The 20,421-nt window shown below is 40.6% G+C and overlaps 1 protein-coding gene across 2 annotated transcripts in view; it reads right to left on the minus strand.

Moving 5' to 3' along the window:
• The window catches only part of BMPER (BMP binding endothelial regulator), a 252,730-nt gene that overhangs the window by 78,557 nt on the left and 153,752 nt on the right, over positions 1-20,421 (minus strand). For both annotated transcript variants that reach the window (XM_059885635.1, NM_001077997.1), the window contains 2 exon segments: positions 19,003-19,107; positions 15,062-15,107 (listed from right to left, as the gene is read on the minus strand). In XM_059885635.1, the coding sequence (XP_059741618.1) occupies positions 15,062-15,107; positions 19,003-19,107 (151 nt within the window).

Consider the following 20,421-nt stretch of genomic DNA (forward strand, 5'->3'; position numbering starts at 1 on the left):
CAGAACCAATCAAGGCTTTTGAGCTCTCGAGCTCGTAACAGATGGATTTCAGCTTGCAACGGCCAAGACATAAATGAAGGAGCTGAAATTATACTCCTGAGAAATCCGCTCTCTGCTGTTGAGCAAGCACAGGGAATCCCTATATTTCTGCCTGGAGTCTGCAGGGGACATCGTATGGCTTCTCCAGGTGTTCTGACTCCAGCTGCATCAAAATTATCACTAACAAACACAGTAATAGCTAACATTTACCAAGAATTCACTACACACCTTAGCACTGTTCTCCATGCCTACTGATCACGGACACATTGTAAGAAAATGGATATTTAGATTTTCTCCTAACATTAAACAAAGAGCTAAGCCTTTGGCAGGAAATCCAGAAAATGAACCATTATCTAGTCATTGAAAAAGTTTGTGTAATTAATGTTCGTGCTTGAAGAAATACTTATGCCATGTTAAATGAAAAATAGGAAACCAAATTCTATCTATACAACAAATCTTGACCATGTTAAAATAAATATCCAAACACCTACAAACCCTAAAATTATAAACTGAGGTTGTTTCTTAGTGGTAGAACTATGAGTGATATTTTTTTTCTGCCTTACACTTTTCTGTTTTCATTTTTGTTGTCCTTTTGTTTTTAAGAGTCCAAGTGCGGGTGTATGTCAATAAGGTCAATTACATGGCAAACTAAATCCTCAAAGAAACAACAGAAAATATACTGCCTGCAGCATGGCCCAGGAGTCCTGGGAAAAGCTGAGCTGAATTGTAGCTGGGCAGGAAGCAGTGAGGGACATCCACGGATACCAGGCAAGGGAAATTATGTCTGAGTAGGGCTTTTCCTTGGAGAAGGCAATGGCAACCCACTCCAGTGTTCTTGCCTGGAGAATCCCAGGGACGGGGGAGCCTGATGGGCTGCCGTCTATGGGGTCGCACAGAGTCGAACACAACTGAAGCGACTTAGCAGCAGTAGCAGGGCTATCAGGAAAGATATTTTTCAAGAGGCCTAACTTGTGGAAGAGAAGGGTTCAGAGAACAAGATGATTTTCTTTGTAACGGCAAAACAGAAGAAGCCAACAAAAATTCATGAGGAAGAAGATGCCTGAGAAATACATGCTGCATTTGGGGGCACTAAAATAATTTTGAAACCTTGGCCCTTTTTTCTGTCTGCTCAAGGTCCCTATGCCAGATCCCGCAAAAGCAGCGAACACGTGCACTGGAGAAAAACTGAAAGTGAGACTCTCAGGGTTACCAAATCTGCCTCTCTGAAAAAGAAAACTAGAGAAATACTTAGGGGACAAAAATGAACACTGTATCTGCATATAAATTTTGTTCAGCAGACCCAGTAAAATAAGCCACAGTCCCAGACATCCTGATGTCCAGTCACATTCTTCTGGGAAGCCTGTAGTGATAGAGCTGAACAAACAGACCCTATCCTTGCTTGAATATATTTAAGTCAGAGGATGGGAAAATGTCAGTTTACAAGCAGCAGTATGTAAGGGCTTTTCATAGTCCTTTAAGTCAAGTCATCAGATGTCATTTTTGTTTTGGTTTGTTTTCAGTAATATGTATACAATGTCTAGGCACTGGAAAAAAAGATTAGAAGTGCATAAACCCAAATACTAATAATGTTTTTTTCTCTTAGGTAATGAAATTATGTGTGATATTTATTTTCCTCTTTCTTGTTTATGTGTATATACATTATTATTTACATTTTATTATTTACAATCACTATGTATACTCTTGGAATAAGGACATTTGTTTTTAAAAATTGAAAGTATTGAATTAAAAAGTATCTCTTTAATGTTTCATACTTTAATAAGAAAGCTAGAAGAATTAAGAGAGTCAAGCTGCTTCTAGAAAAAATTCCAATGTTTTGCTTTTATCCTCATCAGGTACATTTATTTCTGCCATGAGTATATTTATTCTAATAAGATGCCTTCCTTCTGAGAGCAGTGATTATTCTCAAAACATCCGTCAGTGAAAATTAAGGGGAAAGTGTACAACTTCATTGGAGGTGGGCATGGCAACCCACTCCAGTATTTGTGCCTGGAGAATCCCATGGACGAGGAGCCTGATGGGCCACAGTCCGTGGCGTCGCAAAGAGTTGGACATGACTGGAGCGACTTAGCACACATGTATGCATACAACTTCATGTCATAAAAAAATAAGAGAAATTGAGAAGATTCTAACCCGCTTCCCCCAGAATACAATAAAACAAAAACAGAAAAGCATAAGAATAAAAAAAGTTTCATTCACGGTTCCACCACCAAGAAATAATCCTTGTTTACTATTTTGGGGTGTCAGGGGTGTGTGTATGTTTGTGTATATTTTTAACGAAGTTAAGATTATCCTGTACATGAAATTTTATTTCCTCTTCACTTAACACAAGATTTCCCCAGTCACTAAAGTCACTTTGAAAACACAGAAGGTGACTTTCATTCTCAGTCCATTAGTATCTCTGTGAACAGAATCGTCTCTCCAACTCCTTGCACCACACCGCCACGCAGATCAGCACATTTCCAGAGTAGTGTTCTAACCACAAGGAAGTCTATCAAATAAAAACATGGCTTTCAACTTTCCTCCACATCAACTGCTGCGAAATGGGCCCATGGAATTCCAGGGCCACTGGGTCTTGCAGGGCCCCCTGGGAACCCCAGGTGGGTAAGAGCTGTGATGATGCCAAGTTTGGGTCAAGAACCAGGAAAGGCTGGGATTAGAAACACTGCCCTGAGCACAAGCCCTTGTACTGTTTGTCTAGGCTCCTCTTGACATGATGTAAGCCTCCAATATAAACAGACCCAGCAGGAACTGAACTTCCCCATGCAGGAGGCTCTGGCCTCGCTCAGAGGTGTCCCTGACAGCTGCTTCCCCGAGGGGGCCTGCAAAACCAACAGAAGCTCCACCGAGGGGCACCTGGATTCCTTTCAGATTTTACACCCTTGGCTTTTTAAATCAAAACTTAATCTGACTTTACTGTGTGAATGTGGGGGAAGGGCCTAGTGAGTCTCTTTCCACTCATCCCTAATCCACCAGACAGACTTACAAATCTACAAATAAAAAGCTGATTTTTTCTTTTTAAGTTGACTAGGCACCTGAAACTGATTAAAAAAAAAAAGATTTGATAGAGAGAGGGCTAAGAATGTAAATTTCTTTTCCAATAACTTCCATAACCTCAAATCCTTTCCAACCTCAAGCAGAAGAGCAAAGGACACATCCCCCCACATTTGAGATCTAATAAACTAAATTTACCCCTAGCCCTGGTTGACATCCTGTGTGCAGCCTCCCCACCTGAGCCCAGGGCTACCCCACCTCTCACCCTGGCTGTGCACTGGCCATGCCTGCCCACACCTCACAGTTCACAGCACTGGAATTCTTCAGCTTCTAGCTCATGTACCAACTCCCCAGGCCTCAGCCAAAGTCAATTCTCTGTTCTAAGTCCCCAAAACAAAACTGACCACGTGGCTCAGATTTTCTGAGATGGTCAGCTTCCAATACTCTATTCTAGTCACATTATGTGTTTCAGTTTGAGGGTTAAAAATATGGTCACCAAACCCACAGTATGCTTATGAGGAGGCACTTTCTACCCTAGCTTTTGTACTTCAATTTTTTTAATTTTTAAAATTTAGGTAAAATTGACCTATAATTTCATATTAGTTTTGTATGTATAATGTAATAATTCTGTTTGTATACATTTTGAAATTATAACCACAAATCTAATTAACATCACTCACCTAACATAGTTAAAATTTTTTTTCTTGTGATGACCCTATTGTTAACTATAGTTCCTTTTTATCCTAGCTTTTAGTCATAATGTATTTTTAATGCCTAAACCAGGCCTTAAACTCCTTACACATAAATTCTGTGTATACTTCTCAGTGTCTGACACACTGCCTTCTGCCTTGTACACTGGAGGATCTACCTTAATATTGGATAAACAGATTTATCTATGCATTACCAACAGCAATGACTGGTATAATCCATATTAGATATCAAATATTTTCTAAATGAAAGGTTGATTAATTAAAGATTATATTTCAGTAGGAAAAATATACTGCTCCCACTGAACTCACAAAAATAGTTAAGTTTGATAAATGGTGTACAGCAAATAATTTAATAGAATTTTGCTTAATCAATTAATTAGTTGAATTATAAACAAATTATCCTGGGTAATCCAGGAAGGACAGATGCTATCACAAGTGGTCACTTGTAAGTGAAGGAAAAAGGCAGAGAAGTGAGTGTCACACGATGATATGGCATGAGAAGAACTCAACTCACCACTGCTGGCTTTGAAGATGAAAGGAGGCTTCAAATCAAGGAAAATGGGCAACCTCTAGAATCTAGACTAGCATGAAAACAGATCCTCTCGAGCCTTGAGAAGGGATGCAGTTCTGCCAACACCTTGATTTGGACCCACTCAGATCCATTTCAGACTTCTGATCTCCAGGACTTGCTAAGATAATAAATGTGTACTGTTTTAAAAACACTCAGTTTGTTTACAGAGACAAGAGCAAAAAAATGAATTTAGCAAAAATCAAGGCAACTAGTCTGGAGTGACTAGCTCATACCAGGCAACATGCCAGATGCTTTCCATAGTTGCACTATCTCCTTTAATCCTCACTACTTGTCTACACAGGGTATATTACCCTAATTTCTTAGCAGTGAAGCTGAAGAAACTGCCATGTTGCCCGTGGTCTCTAAGCAAGTAGTAGTAAAGAAAGAATCCAACCCAATCTCTGTGGCTTTGAAGCCAGTGCCTCCCTGACCATGACTTGAAATTTCCATTTATACCCTATACCACAGCATCCCATGCAGTCACTGTTGTTAACAAATTGGGATTACAGAGCTTTTAGGAAATAGGAAGATGGGTATAGACACTCTTCCTTCCAAGTGAAAATGAGTGTATCCATTCAAATGTAGAGATTCATAGACACCCTGTTCCAAGACTAACCAATGACCTCCTAGGAGTTCATGAACCTCAGTTTAACAATGCCTATCTGATTATAAACTATATGATATGGTTCTGTCATTTAACGTGTTTACATTTTGTCTCTCCAAACACATTGCAATTTCCTCAACTCAGGGGTCTGTATCAACCTTTATCCATGTCCTCCATGACACCTTCCAGAGTGCTGGAAAGTCACTGATGTTAATACAAACTTGTTATAGAAGATGCATTTTTGACACTCTCTAATCCAAGCCCTGACCTTAAAATGTCTGCTGTCTTAAAGCTAGAAATTACTGTTTATCAGAAAAGAGAACTTTTTACCTGAGAGATGGGTTTCTCATCTCTAAATTAACCTGTCGCCCAGCTTTGAAACCACTTTAAAGCTTTGCGAATATTAAGTTGCTTAGAATAGAGTCCTGGGTTTGAATCCCAGTCTTGCCACCCACTGACTACAAAATCATGTACTACTTACATAACCTCAGTCTATTCATCTGTAACATGGGTCGAAGAACAACTACTTTGCATGGTGGTTATAAAGACAGCATTGTGAAAATGCTGAGAACATAATAGATGCTCACAGAGTAGTCATTACTGGTTGTATCATTATAAATGCTATGCAAATCTTGCAAATCTGCTGCTGGCAGAAATAGAACTGGATAAGATTGTAACATACTTATAAAAGGTAAATGTGTTGAAAAGACAATGTTGAGTTCATCTATAAAAGACAAACAAAATGTAGATTTAGAGCTTGAATGGAGTAAGCCTCTAGACCAAAAGATTGTTACCATGATAGTGTTAAACATGGGAAAGAAGGCAGCTTGCACTAGAATAGGAGACCAATCTGCCCAGAATGGGTAGTTGCTTCAGGAGATGTAAAACACCCCAGCCGTCTAAATAAACTGGCCTGAGATCTATTGTCAGCCTGAGAAGTTTAAATTTATTTCAAAGAACCAGCATTTCTTAACATGTTTTCTATGAAACATCAATCCTGCCTGTTACTCTGCCAAAATAAGTAGAAATTAAAAAGAAAAAAAAAAACCTCTGCAGCCCAAATTAGTTCGGGAGGGACTCTATACTCCATCATCCTCCTGAAAGTTTACCCTGCACACTGGCATGTAAAGGGCTCTGAGAATTCTGCAGTGAGGAAACACATTTAAGTTTACTTGACCCAGCATTTCCCTAATGTATTTAATCATAGAAACTTGTTTTGAAAATATTACTCATGAGGATCCCTCAGCACTAGCATTTCATAAAACAAACTTTGAGAAATTCTGCAAGAGACCAGTGAAGGAAGCTGGTGTAGTTTTCATGAAAGCCAAGTTTGGGTTCTGACAGTGGCTTGCACAAAGGGCTGAAGAAGAAAAGGCAGAGGTTAACAACAGGGAATAGGATGAGGGGCTGGCTGCCGTGGGAATGGGAAGGAAATTATTTATTAGAAAAGCAATGCAAAGAGACAATCAACCAGACCTGATGACTGATGATCAACATGGGAGAAAAATGCCAAAAGTATGAGAAATAACATTAAGACTCAAAACCTGTGCAGCTGGGATAAAGGGGTGCCAGAATTCAGTCAACGGATAGGGGTTGGAAACAGCCATCCATCTCTCCATCCAACTCCCAACCCGGATAATTTAGAGAATCAAAGGTAGCAACTGTTAATCAAATTCAAACACAGTCCTTTGTGAAAGAAGAATGTAGCCTCCAAAAAAGTGAGAAACTGAGATCTGCCATATTCATATCTTGCCAAGAAGTCCTGTGTTAAGGACCTGGAAATCTAGACAAATGTGAAACCAGACTGAGAGAGTAACTGCAGAAGGGGTACCATGGAGGCAGGGCCGTGAGCTCACAAGATGAGAAGGTACAAAGTAAAAGCAGAGCAGACATGTGCATTGAGGAGAAATACGAAAGGGCAGAGCAGAGGAGGGGAGCAGTGGTTGGGGGAGGAGCGCATTAACCAAGAGGAGGACCTCGGTAAGGAAAAAGATGATACTATTCATAAACATAAACTTCACATCAAGGGGAACCACAGAGTGTAGTTAATAAATCATATCTCCCAACTGCCAGGGAAGGTTAGAATTCAAGTATTGTAATCCAAGAAACTGGAGATTCAGTGATCTCAAAGACACAGATAAGGTTTTAAAAGGTGCATAGATACAAATGTTTTCAAATAGAAGCCCCTAATCATGTACAGAGGAAAGAAATTGGCAAACTTCATGTATACTTGGCAGTAAACCTCCAACATGTAGTCAACAAAGAATATACAATAGTGCTTAAAAGTTTGGGCTCTGGAGTCTCATGGACCAGGCTATTGGCATCTCATGGATCAGGCTATTGGCTAACATACCTTGGAGGAGAGCATGGCAACCCACTCCAGCATTCTTGCCTGGAGAATCCCATGGACAGGGGAGCCTGGAGGCTGAAGTCCACATGGTTGCAGAGTCGGACATGACTGAAGCAGGCACACACCTTATTTATTAGTAATTTCTCAGACGCTCAGATCTCATTTGTAAAATGAGAATAACAGTAGCTTCCACTGCATGGATTGTTGTGAGGATTAAGTGACAGAATGCATGGAGAGCATTTATCACAATACTTGACGCAGATTTACATTCAATAAATTGCTGCTGGTAATAGGAGCAATTGTAGTGGCAGCAGAGTAGCGGTTTTGTGTTGTTCTTATTTTACTCAGAGGAAATGTGACCTCCAGAGAGGTATAAGTCTGCCTCAGGTTTGCAGACAGTAATGTGTAATTTACCATAAAGTTTTTTCCACAAAGTATATTTTTCATAGTTTGGGATTTGTATTGGTTTGTCACTTAGCTGTGTTTTACATTCACTACTGCTAAGAGATTTTGTTCATAAGTTTCTTTAGAAATTGGCATTTGCATCTTTCTTGAGATTCAAGATGGCAGCCTTGGTGAAATGTACCATATATCTAGTAATGAATTTATACATATCTTTATGTATAAAATATACTGTTCCAAAATTAGGCAAGAAAGTCACTTTCAATTAGTGATTTAATAATGGTACATCTATATTAAAACTATTTTCCCATGCAAAATTCTGGGGAGACCATACAATATTATAGAATGAATATTGGAGTAGGGAATAAAAAATGTTCAGGTTTTCATCCTCGTTCTTCCAGTTAATACTACCATTAGCCTCAACTTCCTTACCTAAGAAGTGGGAAGGTTGACCTTACATTAAGGTCCATTCATTTATACAATTCCATGATGCTAAAATGGTGAAAAGCTTGACTGGCAGAGAGATTTTGTTCTTTCTTACTCCTGATGGAATTTATACAGTTATTCCAAATTTCAAATTACATGTCTTTTATTATTGTAAGTAAGAAGATTTGGGTGATCTTCACTTACTGCTGGAACCATCTCAACCTTGAGTTTCCAGGAGGAAAAACGAATAACATGGAAAACCATGCTAGTTTGATTTTTCATTGAGCACAGAGCACACCAACTGCTCTGCACCTGAGCAGAAACGTGAGGGTATCACCAGGTAAAGAAAGCATGGGCGTCTGAATCTACATCTCTTCCTGGGTGGTGTAAAGGGAAACGCTGTCTAATTAGAAACTCTTTCTAAAATCCTTCTCCAATCTCTAATCCCCACTAGTCAAAAAGCCCTCCAGACCTCTTCCCTTCCTAACTGCAACTGGTTATCATATCAAACAAAATGACTGAGAAGTAAAGACAGAATTTCCAGTCCAAGCCCTGGGGCCAGACTTCCTTGATTTGGGCTCCACAACCTATGTTGGGCATCATTCATAACCTCAAAGCCTCAGTTTCCTTGGCTGTTAAATGGAGCTAATGACATTTACTTGGCCATAAAATGGTCAAAACGACTGTGAAGATCAAATAAGATAAAAAAAGACAGCCTAGGACCTGTTTCAATACATAGCAGATGCTAAATAAATATTGGCTGCTGTTGCTATTACCGTTACTGCCATTATTGTTAGACAATGATGATGGTGGTGGTGATGATTGTTAACAGTCACAACTTAAGAAGTACTAACACCCTGTTGAAATTGACAATAGGTCATGGATAAAAGAGGACCCCTAATAACCTCAGGGCCCTCCAACTTTACATCAATCTACAGCCAGAACATTTAAAGAAACAATATTCCTTAGAGCAGTATATAAAAGAAAACATAAACTGATTCCCTCACTCCCTTCTAATGCCGCTCCCGCCTGTGTGGGGTTTCCCAGCTACCACTGTGGTACAGTGGGGTTTATTTGCCACCCCGTCTGCTGGTTGAGCCTCAGGAGCAGTGACAAACCCACCTCCAGACACTGGAGCAGAAACTTCAGTGGCTACTTAGCTTAACACCTCCTCGGCAGGGCTAAAGTCAACACCACAAATTCTTATTCTACAAGCATCTTGAGCTCCGGTTTCAAATTTCCTCGCTTTCCTGAGTTAAGGACAGACTCCTGGTGTCCAGGGACCTGGAGTTGCTTACAGTCTTGGAGGCCAGAAACCTTGCTCAAACTCAGCATTACGAATTTGCAGAACCTCTGTCAGTGGAGACTTCTCATAAAATGGACCCCAAGGTCACTATTGCATTAAGTTGTTGCAGTCCCCCTTTCTACAACTACTCTTTAATTGGAGGTCGCTGTAGCCATGCTCGAGGACTTAAGAAAGATGTACCAAGACCAGCCAGAGCAATTGCACCATGTCCATGGTAGGTTCAAGCAGCATGCAGGGGCCCTCTTGGACAGCAGACACCCCAGTGCTGCACACAGCTGGAAACCTAACTCTTGGGGGTTTTAAAGAGTCACCTGGCAACTGTGAGCCTCCTCGCACCCTAAGTTGCTGAAACCTAATATTTCCTATTACTTGTGGGACATGTAGTTGAGGTTATTTCAATTAAATGCACATCTGTGCTCAGTATACCCTACCCTCCTCTGTGTTATGTAATCGTGAACTTTCCTTTGGGATTGGGATTCTGATGGTTAAGACTGATGTAGCTACAGGCACAGCTTAACAAATCTGAGATAGTCAGAGACGGGGCATCTATGTCTGGATTACCTTTGGTTGCCTCTGATCTAACAGATGGTTAGGAGATTAAATTTTTTCTCAAAGTCAGTCTTTCTTTCCCTCTCTCTCTCTCCCCACACACACATACACACCCCTCCATCTCTTATCAGTGAAAATTTTGCCACTGAGTACTATTTCCATGTATGAAAACAGACATTCTGCCAGCAAAGAATTTATCTGATTCAGGTCTCTGTTGGGTGGCTAGGTCAAGATTCTGCCTACGGTTTGACAACACACACTAAGATAACATTTTACACAAACCCAAGTGCTACACACACAGCAGACAGTGGCCTTCTTGGCACCCAATTCACAGTCCTATGACCCTCAGCTCAGGGAAAGCAGGACTTGCTTTAAGCTATAGCTCATACTTTGGCAAGAAACAGCATTTGCACCAAAGCTTTATAAAGTTTGTTTAGCTCACTTCAAATATTTTATTTTAAATAAATCCTCCAAATCAAGTTTAATTCTTTTCAGTTGGAAAAAGAATGTCCCATGTTAATAAAAGAGAGTAATCCTTTACACACTTTCTTCAGGTCTGATTTTAAGAGGACTGTCTTTTTATGGAATCATCATCGGTCTTTCAGACTTTGAAGACTACTGTACTGTGAGGAGTATAACAATTTTGTACCTCAATATTGTACCTGGGTAACTATAAATTACTGTTAGCACTGACTCAAAGGAGAAGCCTATAAAAACATTTTATATGTTTGAGTTTTCTCTGCACTGTTCCTTTCAGAGGTCTGAGAGAGCCTCAAACACTATGAAGGCAGATTAAGCGAGTCAATAAGGCAGCAATTCTATAGGAGTTTAGAAACAGATGATGGAATGGCACTATTGGAAATAATGCAATGCTCATTTAACTACTGCAGATAACCAAAATAAGCTTTAGATTGGATGCTATGGAATCAGTCCATTTTATTTATGCATGTGTGTGTGTGTGTGTGTGAGTCGCTCAGTCGTGTCCGACTCCTTGAGACCCCATGGACTGCAGCCCGCCAGGCTCCTCCGCCCATGGGATTCTCCAGGCAAGAATACTGGAGTGGACTGCCATTCTGCATACATAATATGGGCTTCCCTGGTGACTCAGATGGTAAAAAATCTGCCTGCAATGAAGGAGACCCAGGTTCAATCCTTGGGCTGGGAAGATCCTCTGGAGAAGGGAATGGTTAACTCCAATATTCTTACCTGGAGAATTCCATGGACAGAGGAGACTGGTGGGCTACAGTCCATGGGGTCACAGAGTCAGACATGACTCAAGTGACTAACACTTATTTTTATCTTGCCTCCTTCCAAAAGAGGATTGGAAATAGCTTACATGCATCCATACTAAATAATCCAAAACATCCAAAGGTAAAAAAAATATAAGATGAAGTCAGGAGAAAGTGTATTACTCAAAAGCCACATGCTATTGGAGATGAGATACAAATTTATTTCTAGCTTCCTAGCAACTAAAACAAAGATGGTGACTTGAATCAATTGAGACATAATGATACCTTTATCATTTTTTTCTAGAGCTAGGCAATGAAAATACTGAAACACATTCCGTTAAATCCAAAGGCTTCTGCGATGTCAATTTTTACAACAGCAAAGGTCAGCCTCACTTTATGCTCCTACTCCATCTCATCACTGTGTTAAGGGACACATGTATACCTGTGGCCGATTCATGTTGATGTATGACCAAAAACATCATAATGCAATTACCCTCTAATTAAAATTAATTAATTAACTAAAGGAGTCAATTTATTGTTATTAGTACCATAGGTGTTTGTTTCTGGATTCACCTATGCCGCTACTTCTGTTTAGAGTACCAGTGGTTCTCCACCAGGAGTGATGTTGTCCCCCAGGGGACGTTTGGAAATTTCTGAAGATATTGTTGGGTTGCTACTGACATTTAGTTGGTAGAGGCCAGAGACACAGCTAAACATCACACAATGCACTGGACGGCCCCTACCACAAAGAATTATCTGGCCAAACAATCAATAACACTGAGGTTGGAAACTCTGTAGTAACTAACGGGATATATACATGTGTATGTGTGATCTTATTTGAATGAGAGAGAAATCAGTCATTTTTCTGGTTCTAGAAAATACTAGCCTTAGTTTGTACTTCAAACTTCATTTGCCTGTTTTAGAAACTCATATACCAGAAGAGTTTTCATAATTGACATAGGAGGAAAAAAACGAGCTCTAAGGTTTATTCTGGATCTTGGATATAATGACAAAGGAATTTCAAAATAGGAGGTCTTTAGACTGCAGCTAAAGGACATCGGAATAAGTCTACCTGAATGTGCTATGAAAGTCTAGGCATTGCTTTAAAAAAAATTGGAAGTCATCCCATCTCATAACTGCTAAGTTGCTTCAGTTGTGTCCGACTCTGTGCGACCCCAGAGACGGCAGCCCACCAGGCTCCCCCGTCCCTGGGATTCTCCAGGCAAGAACACTGGAGTGGCTTGCCATTTCCTTCTCCAATGCATGAAAGTGAAAAGTGAAAGCGAAGTCGCTCAGGTTGTCTACTTGAAAGTTATACAGTCGTGTCCAACTCCTAGCGACCCCATGGACTGCAGTCTACCAGGCTCCTCTGTCCATGGGATTTTCCAGGTAAGAGTACTGGAGTGGGGTGCCATTGCCTTCTCTGAACTCATAACTCAATCTGAACAAATAAACCTCTCCAAGTAGAATGTGTTTTACAGCATTGATGGAAGAACTGCTGGAGAGCAAGAAAGAGTAAACAGATGGAAAGAACACCAAAGGAAATTGAGACATCGCCATCTGATGATATCACCTCAATTTGGACCGAGAACCACATGCCTGGACTCGTCCCATATTGACCTGCTGGATGCAGGTGCACAGAGTCAGTCATCTCCTTGGCATCCCTCCAGCAGGGTGACTTCTCCCTTGCCAACTTGCCTCTCTCAGTGACAGAAGTCACGGGCTTATTCACATGTACAACATTTATACTTACAATACAATGTACAACACATGTCCAATCAATATTTAATATGACCAGTTAAAAATCTGGTTTGGTTTTTGTCATACTCATCCTTCTATTCTTCTTTTCTTTCCTTTTTGTTTTCTAATAAGTCACCAGTATGCTATTAGGTGGGCCAAAAAGTTCCTTTGTATTTTTTCTGTAAGATGTTATGGAAAAATTCAGAGGAAGTTTTTGGCGAACCCAATATATTTGGAAAGACTAGCCCATAGTGGATAAACTAATAATGAAATGTAGCTTTCCTCTCAACGATCTCAACAATCATCCTTGTAACATAAAGTCTGGTAATTCAAGATTTAGCCTATTTCTTTACAAGACTGGCCATATATTTTCTTATTAAGCTGATAAGCAGTATTCCTGCCTGACAGCATGAGATGGGAAGATGTAACCTGTCTGTTCATTGGTGGTCGGTCTCTACTTTAACTAGGAGATACTTTCTAGGGAAATGTAAACATCTTCATTGACATGGATACAGAGGAAAACTTCATCAATTTAGGCTTGACTCTGCACATCCAAAAAAGAATTAAGCTGGAAGTGGCCTCCAAACCATCCATAAACAAAATTTCCTCAGAGAATCTCTGGGAAGATGATTAAATGTAATAGTTTATACACATGTTTTAAAATCAACTGGTGTGTTAATCGTAGCTAATTCTTCTTCCTGCATCCCAGGCTCTACTAATATACTTAGTTGGCCTCCTTTGACTTAATTTATGTACTTCCTTGTCTTTAAAGAAAAATTCTTTTATTAAGTTTATAACTTAATTTTCCTTAATTCAGCCAGCACTTTTATCCAGTGTACAATGCATAATTGTTTAATATCTCTGTCTCAAAAAATAGTGAGATATATATATATATATATATATATATATATATATATGTATGTGTGAATAGCAATATATGTATATATGATAATATATATAATGAACCTATGTATCTAAAAAGAAGAGCCAGGATAACTCTTAGTAATATAAACTCTGGCTTCAGACAAGTGAAATAAACAAACCTGTTTCCATGTGAAAGCTGCTTTCAACTATCATCAAAGCCCACTTAAGCCTGAATGGCTCATAAAATACACTCCAATAGATTCCATGGCTGGGTTAATCCTGCTTATCATACTAATTTGACAGCGACATTATGAATACTCCTCCTTCAGTGAAACATTTCAGAAAGCTATCTAGAAACCATATGGATGTGAGGGGACTGAAACAGTGGTTTGCTAACAGATCTGGGCACACTTACATGTGGGGATAACTTGAAATCTGTTGCTATGCTGTCTAAGTGGTGGGTAGTACAGTCCCAGATGGCTTTCAAAACGGCCATGTTAGAACCTTCAAGATCTCAGTTAAAAATAACAGGATGGCTACACCATTGCCAACCAAACCAAGCCAAGACCTCTTGTTTTCTCTTTACCAAGAGCATCACTGGATGTGCCCAAGTGAAACAGCGATGAAGCCGTGGTGAGGGTGAGGGAGAAAGACGGGCAACTGTTTGGCTTCATAAGGAAGGAAGGAGAATCTCTCCTAGGTTATATATAACGTTTGGTTTTATAGGATATCATTATCTTTTAGTCACTATGGCTGCAAATGCTATTAGCAGTTAAAAGGCACATCAAGCTATCTATAGTGATAGTATACTGAAGTTGTTCAGTCATGTCGGACTCTTTGCAACCCCATAGACTGTAGCCTGCCAGGCTCCTCTGTCCATGGGATTTTCCAGGCAATAGTACTGGAGTGGATTGCCATTTCCTTCTCCAGGGGATCTTCCCAACCCAGGGCTCAAACCCGGGTCTCCCACATTGTAGACGGACACTTTACCATCTGAGCCACCTGGCCCTTCCTAAAACCTCATGAGACCATTTGTCTTCTAAATTTCTCACAGCAACACATCCCAGCAGAAACATTCGCATTTGTCTTAGTTGTGCTTCTGTACAAGGATTACCACTGACTTTAATTGTCTGTAGCAAGGTAAGATGATCCCATCCTATTCCCACAGAAATAAAAGAGGCTGAAAACTTACACCACCATTTTTCTTGCTGTACTATAAAATGCAAAAAATATTAATAGCATATTTTCAATAAACTTACTTTCAGTGCAAATAGGACAGCATCCTTTCCTGTTGAGAATTTTACCCTAATCAAGAAAAAGAGAAAAAAAAAAAAAAAAAAGAGTTCAGTGTTAAAAAACAGGGTCTGCTGAGGACAAAACTCTTTTTTAAATCTCATACCAGATAAATCAATGAAATTCGTCCAAGCTGTATTTGAACTCGATGCCCAGATGGTGATGATGGTGGTGAAAATGAAGTTTTAAGTATCAGGTTCTACAGCCAGGCAAAGTCATTCAAAACGCTTTCCTGTTTTTATCCTCAGAGAAATATAATCCCTAAAGGTTTCATTGGTGTGATTTTTCTCACATGGAGGGGAGATGGAGACAGTCTGGATTCCACCTTTTCACTGATACCCAAATCTAGCCCTCTAGAGACCAAGTGCACACATGTAGAAATGGGAATTGGCTGTCAATCTATCAGTCTATGCAAAGCTTTCATTCTGTCTCTGCGTATTGGAGGGAGCCAAAAATAAACAGTAACCCAAGCTTGGGCCTACGTATATGGACAATATCTGTGCCACAAATGAAATTCAACCTGATTCCTTCTTTCAGAGAGTGGTATGCTATCCCTGACTATTATGTAGTCAAAGCCAAATGGGGCTAAGGGTTTTGAAATGCTGAGTAATTTTCCATTACCTTTCTGGAAAAACAGTGTAATCTCCTCTACTGCATTTCTTCTAATTTTTTTCTAATGATTGACATTTAAAGGAAGAAGCATAATCTCAGAACTCTTATCAGAGAATGACATTGCTTTATCTCTGACTCAGTGGAATCACAGGGGAAAAGAAACGTGGAAGAAAATGAACATTCAGGAAGCACATGCTATGAAATAGACATCCGACTAGATATTTTCCTTAGGTTACCCTACATCAGGCTAACTGTAAGGGTTTAAAATAAGTTAATATTTAGAACATATTATAATTTTTGTTATTAAGATTCACAAAAACTTAGTGAGCTGAGCATTTTCCTTCATATAGATGAAGACATCGATGTCATGTAACACAAGGGTGAAGTGAAGTCGCTCAGTCGTGTCCGACTCTTTGTGATCCCATGGACTGTAGCTTACCAGGCTCCTCCATCCTTGGGATTTTCCAGGGAAGAGTACTGGAGTGGGTTGCCATTTCCTCCTCCAGGGGATCTTCCCAACCAAGGGATCGAACCCAGGTCTCCTATATTGCAGGCAGATGCTTTACCGTCTGAGCCAACCCAAAATCAAACCTAATTTTGTGTGACCTTATAGGCCAACTTTTCACTCCAGATTTTTAAGATGAGAGAGGTCTCATCTTAATCTTTAAGAGAAGTTAACATTTATTGGGTATCTATACAGTAGGAAAAAAATGCCGTACTTTCTTCTTTCCTTATCACATTTATGCTTCACAACAACCCTCTATATACAAATGCCCCTTTCCCCTCTTTACAGGAAACTAGGGAAACAGACCACAGAGTGGTGGCCCAAGACTTGTGTCAAGCCTTGTTTCACTACCTGTCGATTGCATCAAGAATAGATTTAGGTACTTAAAAAACAAATCACACTAACAACAACAACAAAAAAAGATGGCAGTTGATAATTAAAGAATTAGAACCATGTCTGACGCTTTAAAAAGGTACATTAAAGGCTATGACAGGTTTGAATGAGACTCAAAAGCTCCATGCCATGCCACCTTCCATGGTTTGGGGCAACACGACAATTTCATGACCAAGAGCTCTGTTGTCTGTTTCTATTTGGCACAGAGGACTCCTTTGGCTTCTCGTGCCTGAAAGTAGTTGAGGACAAATCCAAAGCAGACTGGCTCCAGCTGATGGAATAATGGCATACAGAGCTGTTTAAACCAAGGCCCCAGCAAAGGGTGACTCTGTGATTCCCTGCATCTGTACCTCAACAGAAACAGCCAGTTGCTTTCTTCAGAAAGTGAGAGAGGGGCTGGAAACATCACTGAATTAGGCAGGGAATAAATCAAGAGAAAGCTATGATGTCTGGCTCCTGAGTTACGTGGAACTTGCTGAGGAATTCTGGATGCCCCAAGAAAGCAACAGTAAGAAGGGCCTAGTAACAGCACCCACCTCAGAGGTGGGGGGGCGGGGTCTCAGCATCAGACGAGGTTGGTCCTATGACTACAGAGGAAGTCTCAGGACATATTAACAGTGATGGAATGACTGTCACATCGAACCTGTCCCCAGTGGACCCCTCCGTCCTTCTCACCAAATGCACTCCTTTGCCCTGGGGGACTGTCAAGAAGGGAATGCAACCACACAATCCTTCTTCAACAAGGCATGCAAACTTCTGGAAAAAGATGTATAGTAGCCAGGAAGGATAGAGCAGGAATATGTCTGTTTCTTAAAAAAAAATTATTATTATTATTATTTTTTTAATTTCCCAAAGCAATGCAGGGGAGGGGAAGTAAGTGTTTAACAGGATTTCTATCCAAAGTGCTTGTGCTGGCCCCTGAGGAGGCAAAGTGTGAACCAAAGGAATGATTGGAAAACTGCCTAGAAACAAAAAGGTGGGCCCTGAGGCAGGAGCCAGGCACTGCCTGACGGGCTCTGACAAGAAGACAGGGGTGGGGTGGGGGTGGGGTGGGGTGGGGGAAACGCCAGGCCTGCGCCTGGAGGGACGGATGCTCCTGGCCCAAATATGGTCCACAAACAAGAGACAGGAACCAAGATGCTGGTAACGGAAAGAGCGCTCACCTCCCCACAGCAAGAGGGCTATGAAGACCTCCACACCTGCCGCGAGTGGCAGGACTCAAGTGAAGCCGGGAACTCCACCAGGGCCTGCAGAGGCTGCTTGCTCGAGCCACCAGGCTGGCTCAGCCTTTTGTTTTTGTCTTGTAGAATAAGGAAGCCCATTATTACTAACATGTGCCGCAGGAGTTCATTAGCAGCGAGGGTTCCCGGAGGACGGGCAAAAACGATGTGATACCATTTTTCCCAATGAATATTTATAAGTAGATCATGCTCAACTCTCCTTATTGTATCTCCTGGGTTTTTTTTTTTTTTTTTTTTTTTCAGTTTTATGTCTGAGGCTTTTTAAAGCAAGACTAATTAGGGTTTCTTTTTTTCTTTTTTTTTTCCCCCTTTATTCAGTTGTGCAATAGCAACAGCTGTTGTTTTTTTGTGCTTCATTTGGCACTCACGTAAAAACAGCAACTTTTTGTTTATAATAATAACAGATGTGAATAAAATTAAAAGCTGTCTCTGACAGAGAAGGGAAGACATGTCCTGAATATATGGATGTATTTTTTCATTTACTGGAAGGTATTGAATAGGCTTGACATTTTCCCAAAATGCATAAAACCTTGAAAGGTTTCAAGTTGCTGAGGTGAATTCAATGAAGCTCATGCTTTGGAAGATAATGGATGCTTTATTCAGGGCACTGGAACTATGGGTTTCTGAAAAGAGATATTTCCATAAAGACGCCATTTCCATTCAGGACTACAACAGAGCCCGGGTTGGAGAGGGAAAACTTCAGAAAAGGGGTTGGAGGGTGCCACTGGACAGGTGAAACTCCTTGGGGAATTTATAAATAAACAACCACATATTCCTTTGAATGGCTACAGGAAGAAAACTGATTTGAAAAGAAAGAGAGAGGTAAAATGAAAGGATCTTTTATGATATTCAAAAGAAAACCCAGCAAAAGACACGAGGGAGCTGATCAAACAGAAGTTGGAGACATTAAAACAAAAAACTGGGAGAGATCAGTAAAAAACAGAGCGAGGTAAGAGCTATTACCCTGCTAGGCTAGAATCTGGATGAGAATCATAAAGAACAAGGAGCAAGCTTTGCAAAGGACACGTGTCTATTTGGGAACTTGGAAGTTTTGGAGGATCTGAATTCTGTGTTCAGAAGATGGGAGGTGACCATGCCACACACAGGATGGTTCTCTAGATGCTTAGGTAAAGAGTAAGTCAACCTGCAGACGAACCTGAGGGCAGCTGCTGATGGGAACACACTGCTTCTTGCGACACTCTGTCTTGCCTTTCACACAAGCACAGATGGTGCAGTTGACAGACGACCACATCTCTCCATCCTGCAAGAGAGACCACAGAATCCTTCCATAAACTGGAGGCTGATGGGAGCTAATCCACCAGGCTAGGATTTGTCTGTCAAGGAAAGCATTTCTTCCCTGAGTGATGGTTTCCATCAGTAGATTGAATTACTCTGAGGTGTTTATCTACATCTAACTGATCTGATAGAAATGATCTTAGTGTATGTGTGTGCGCGCGCGTGCATTTCCCCTCCAGGGTATATTAAAAAAAAAATGCTTGTACACCAAACAAGTCATATTTGCATCTTGCTCCTTTTGCACTGTTTACTTAGCTTCACCCTGGAAAGCAAACAAGACTTTTCCTACATGATGCAACAAGGGTCTAATTTTTCCATTTGATAGGACTGAAAAGTTTGAGTTCTCCCAGATGCCACTAGTTAATTGAGATGTCCGGGGATGGTTAGTTTATTCCCAGATGTGACATGGTTCTGGCCCACATGGGGCACAAACATGCAAAGAACAGAGACTAATCCATATGACTCCCATTGCCAGCCAGACACCTGACCAGCAAACCACCTGAAAATGTGGAGCACAGACAGAAAACTCCAAGAGCCATTCATCCCATGTCCCTGCCTGTCTGATACTCTCCTCCTAAAAGGCTGGGTAGCACTTAGGACACATTTTCTAGCCCAGAAAAAGCTGTTTGAGGCATCTCTTTGGCTTATTGGATTTATAATCTGCAATTGCTGAGTGCCCAACCACAAAAATCCTGTACTTCTGGGAACATGCAGGAACGTGTATTCTTGCTTGTGAAAAAAAAGATTATGGGCAATAGATTTAGGCCTGAAAACAGAGCAAGGATTCCTTTCTGGGCTTCTGGATCTAAGCAGCAAATTTTATTAAAAACAGAAAAACCAGCCCAGATCTTTGATGTCACCTATGCCTCTTACTCTTCCTTCTCATTTTTGGAAGGTATTTTAAGGACTACCTATGTCTCTAGTGCCTTTTATTTCTCTTACTGAATCTGTTTTAAAGGGCATCTGACTATTGCAAATTCTCTGAGTGCACATTTCTAGGACTCCATAAATTACTTCAGGCCCCATCCATGTATATGAAGGAACCTTTTTGGGAGGAGCCTGGGAAGCACTTTGCATAATAGAGTCATCAGGGTGAGCCTACCGCATCTGGATGCTCCAGAGACAGAGGATGACGTGTAAAGAGGGCACATGAGTAGCTCTGGAAGCTGGGTGGAACCACAACACACAGATACATACACACATACACACACGTGACGCCCTTCCCTGAGGCATGATACATCAAATCTTTTTACATATGTTGTAAGAATCAAGACGCTCC

The sequence above is a fragment of the Bos taurus genome, chromosome 4, assembly GCF_002263795.3.
Source record: "Bos taurus isolate L1 Dominette 01449 registration number 42190680 breed Hereford chromosome 4, ARS-UCD2.0, whole genome shotgun sequence".
Classification (NCBI taxonomy): Eukaryota; Metazoa; Chordata; class Mammalia; order Artiodactyla; family Bovidae; genus Bos; species Bos taurus.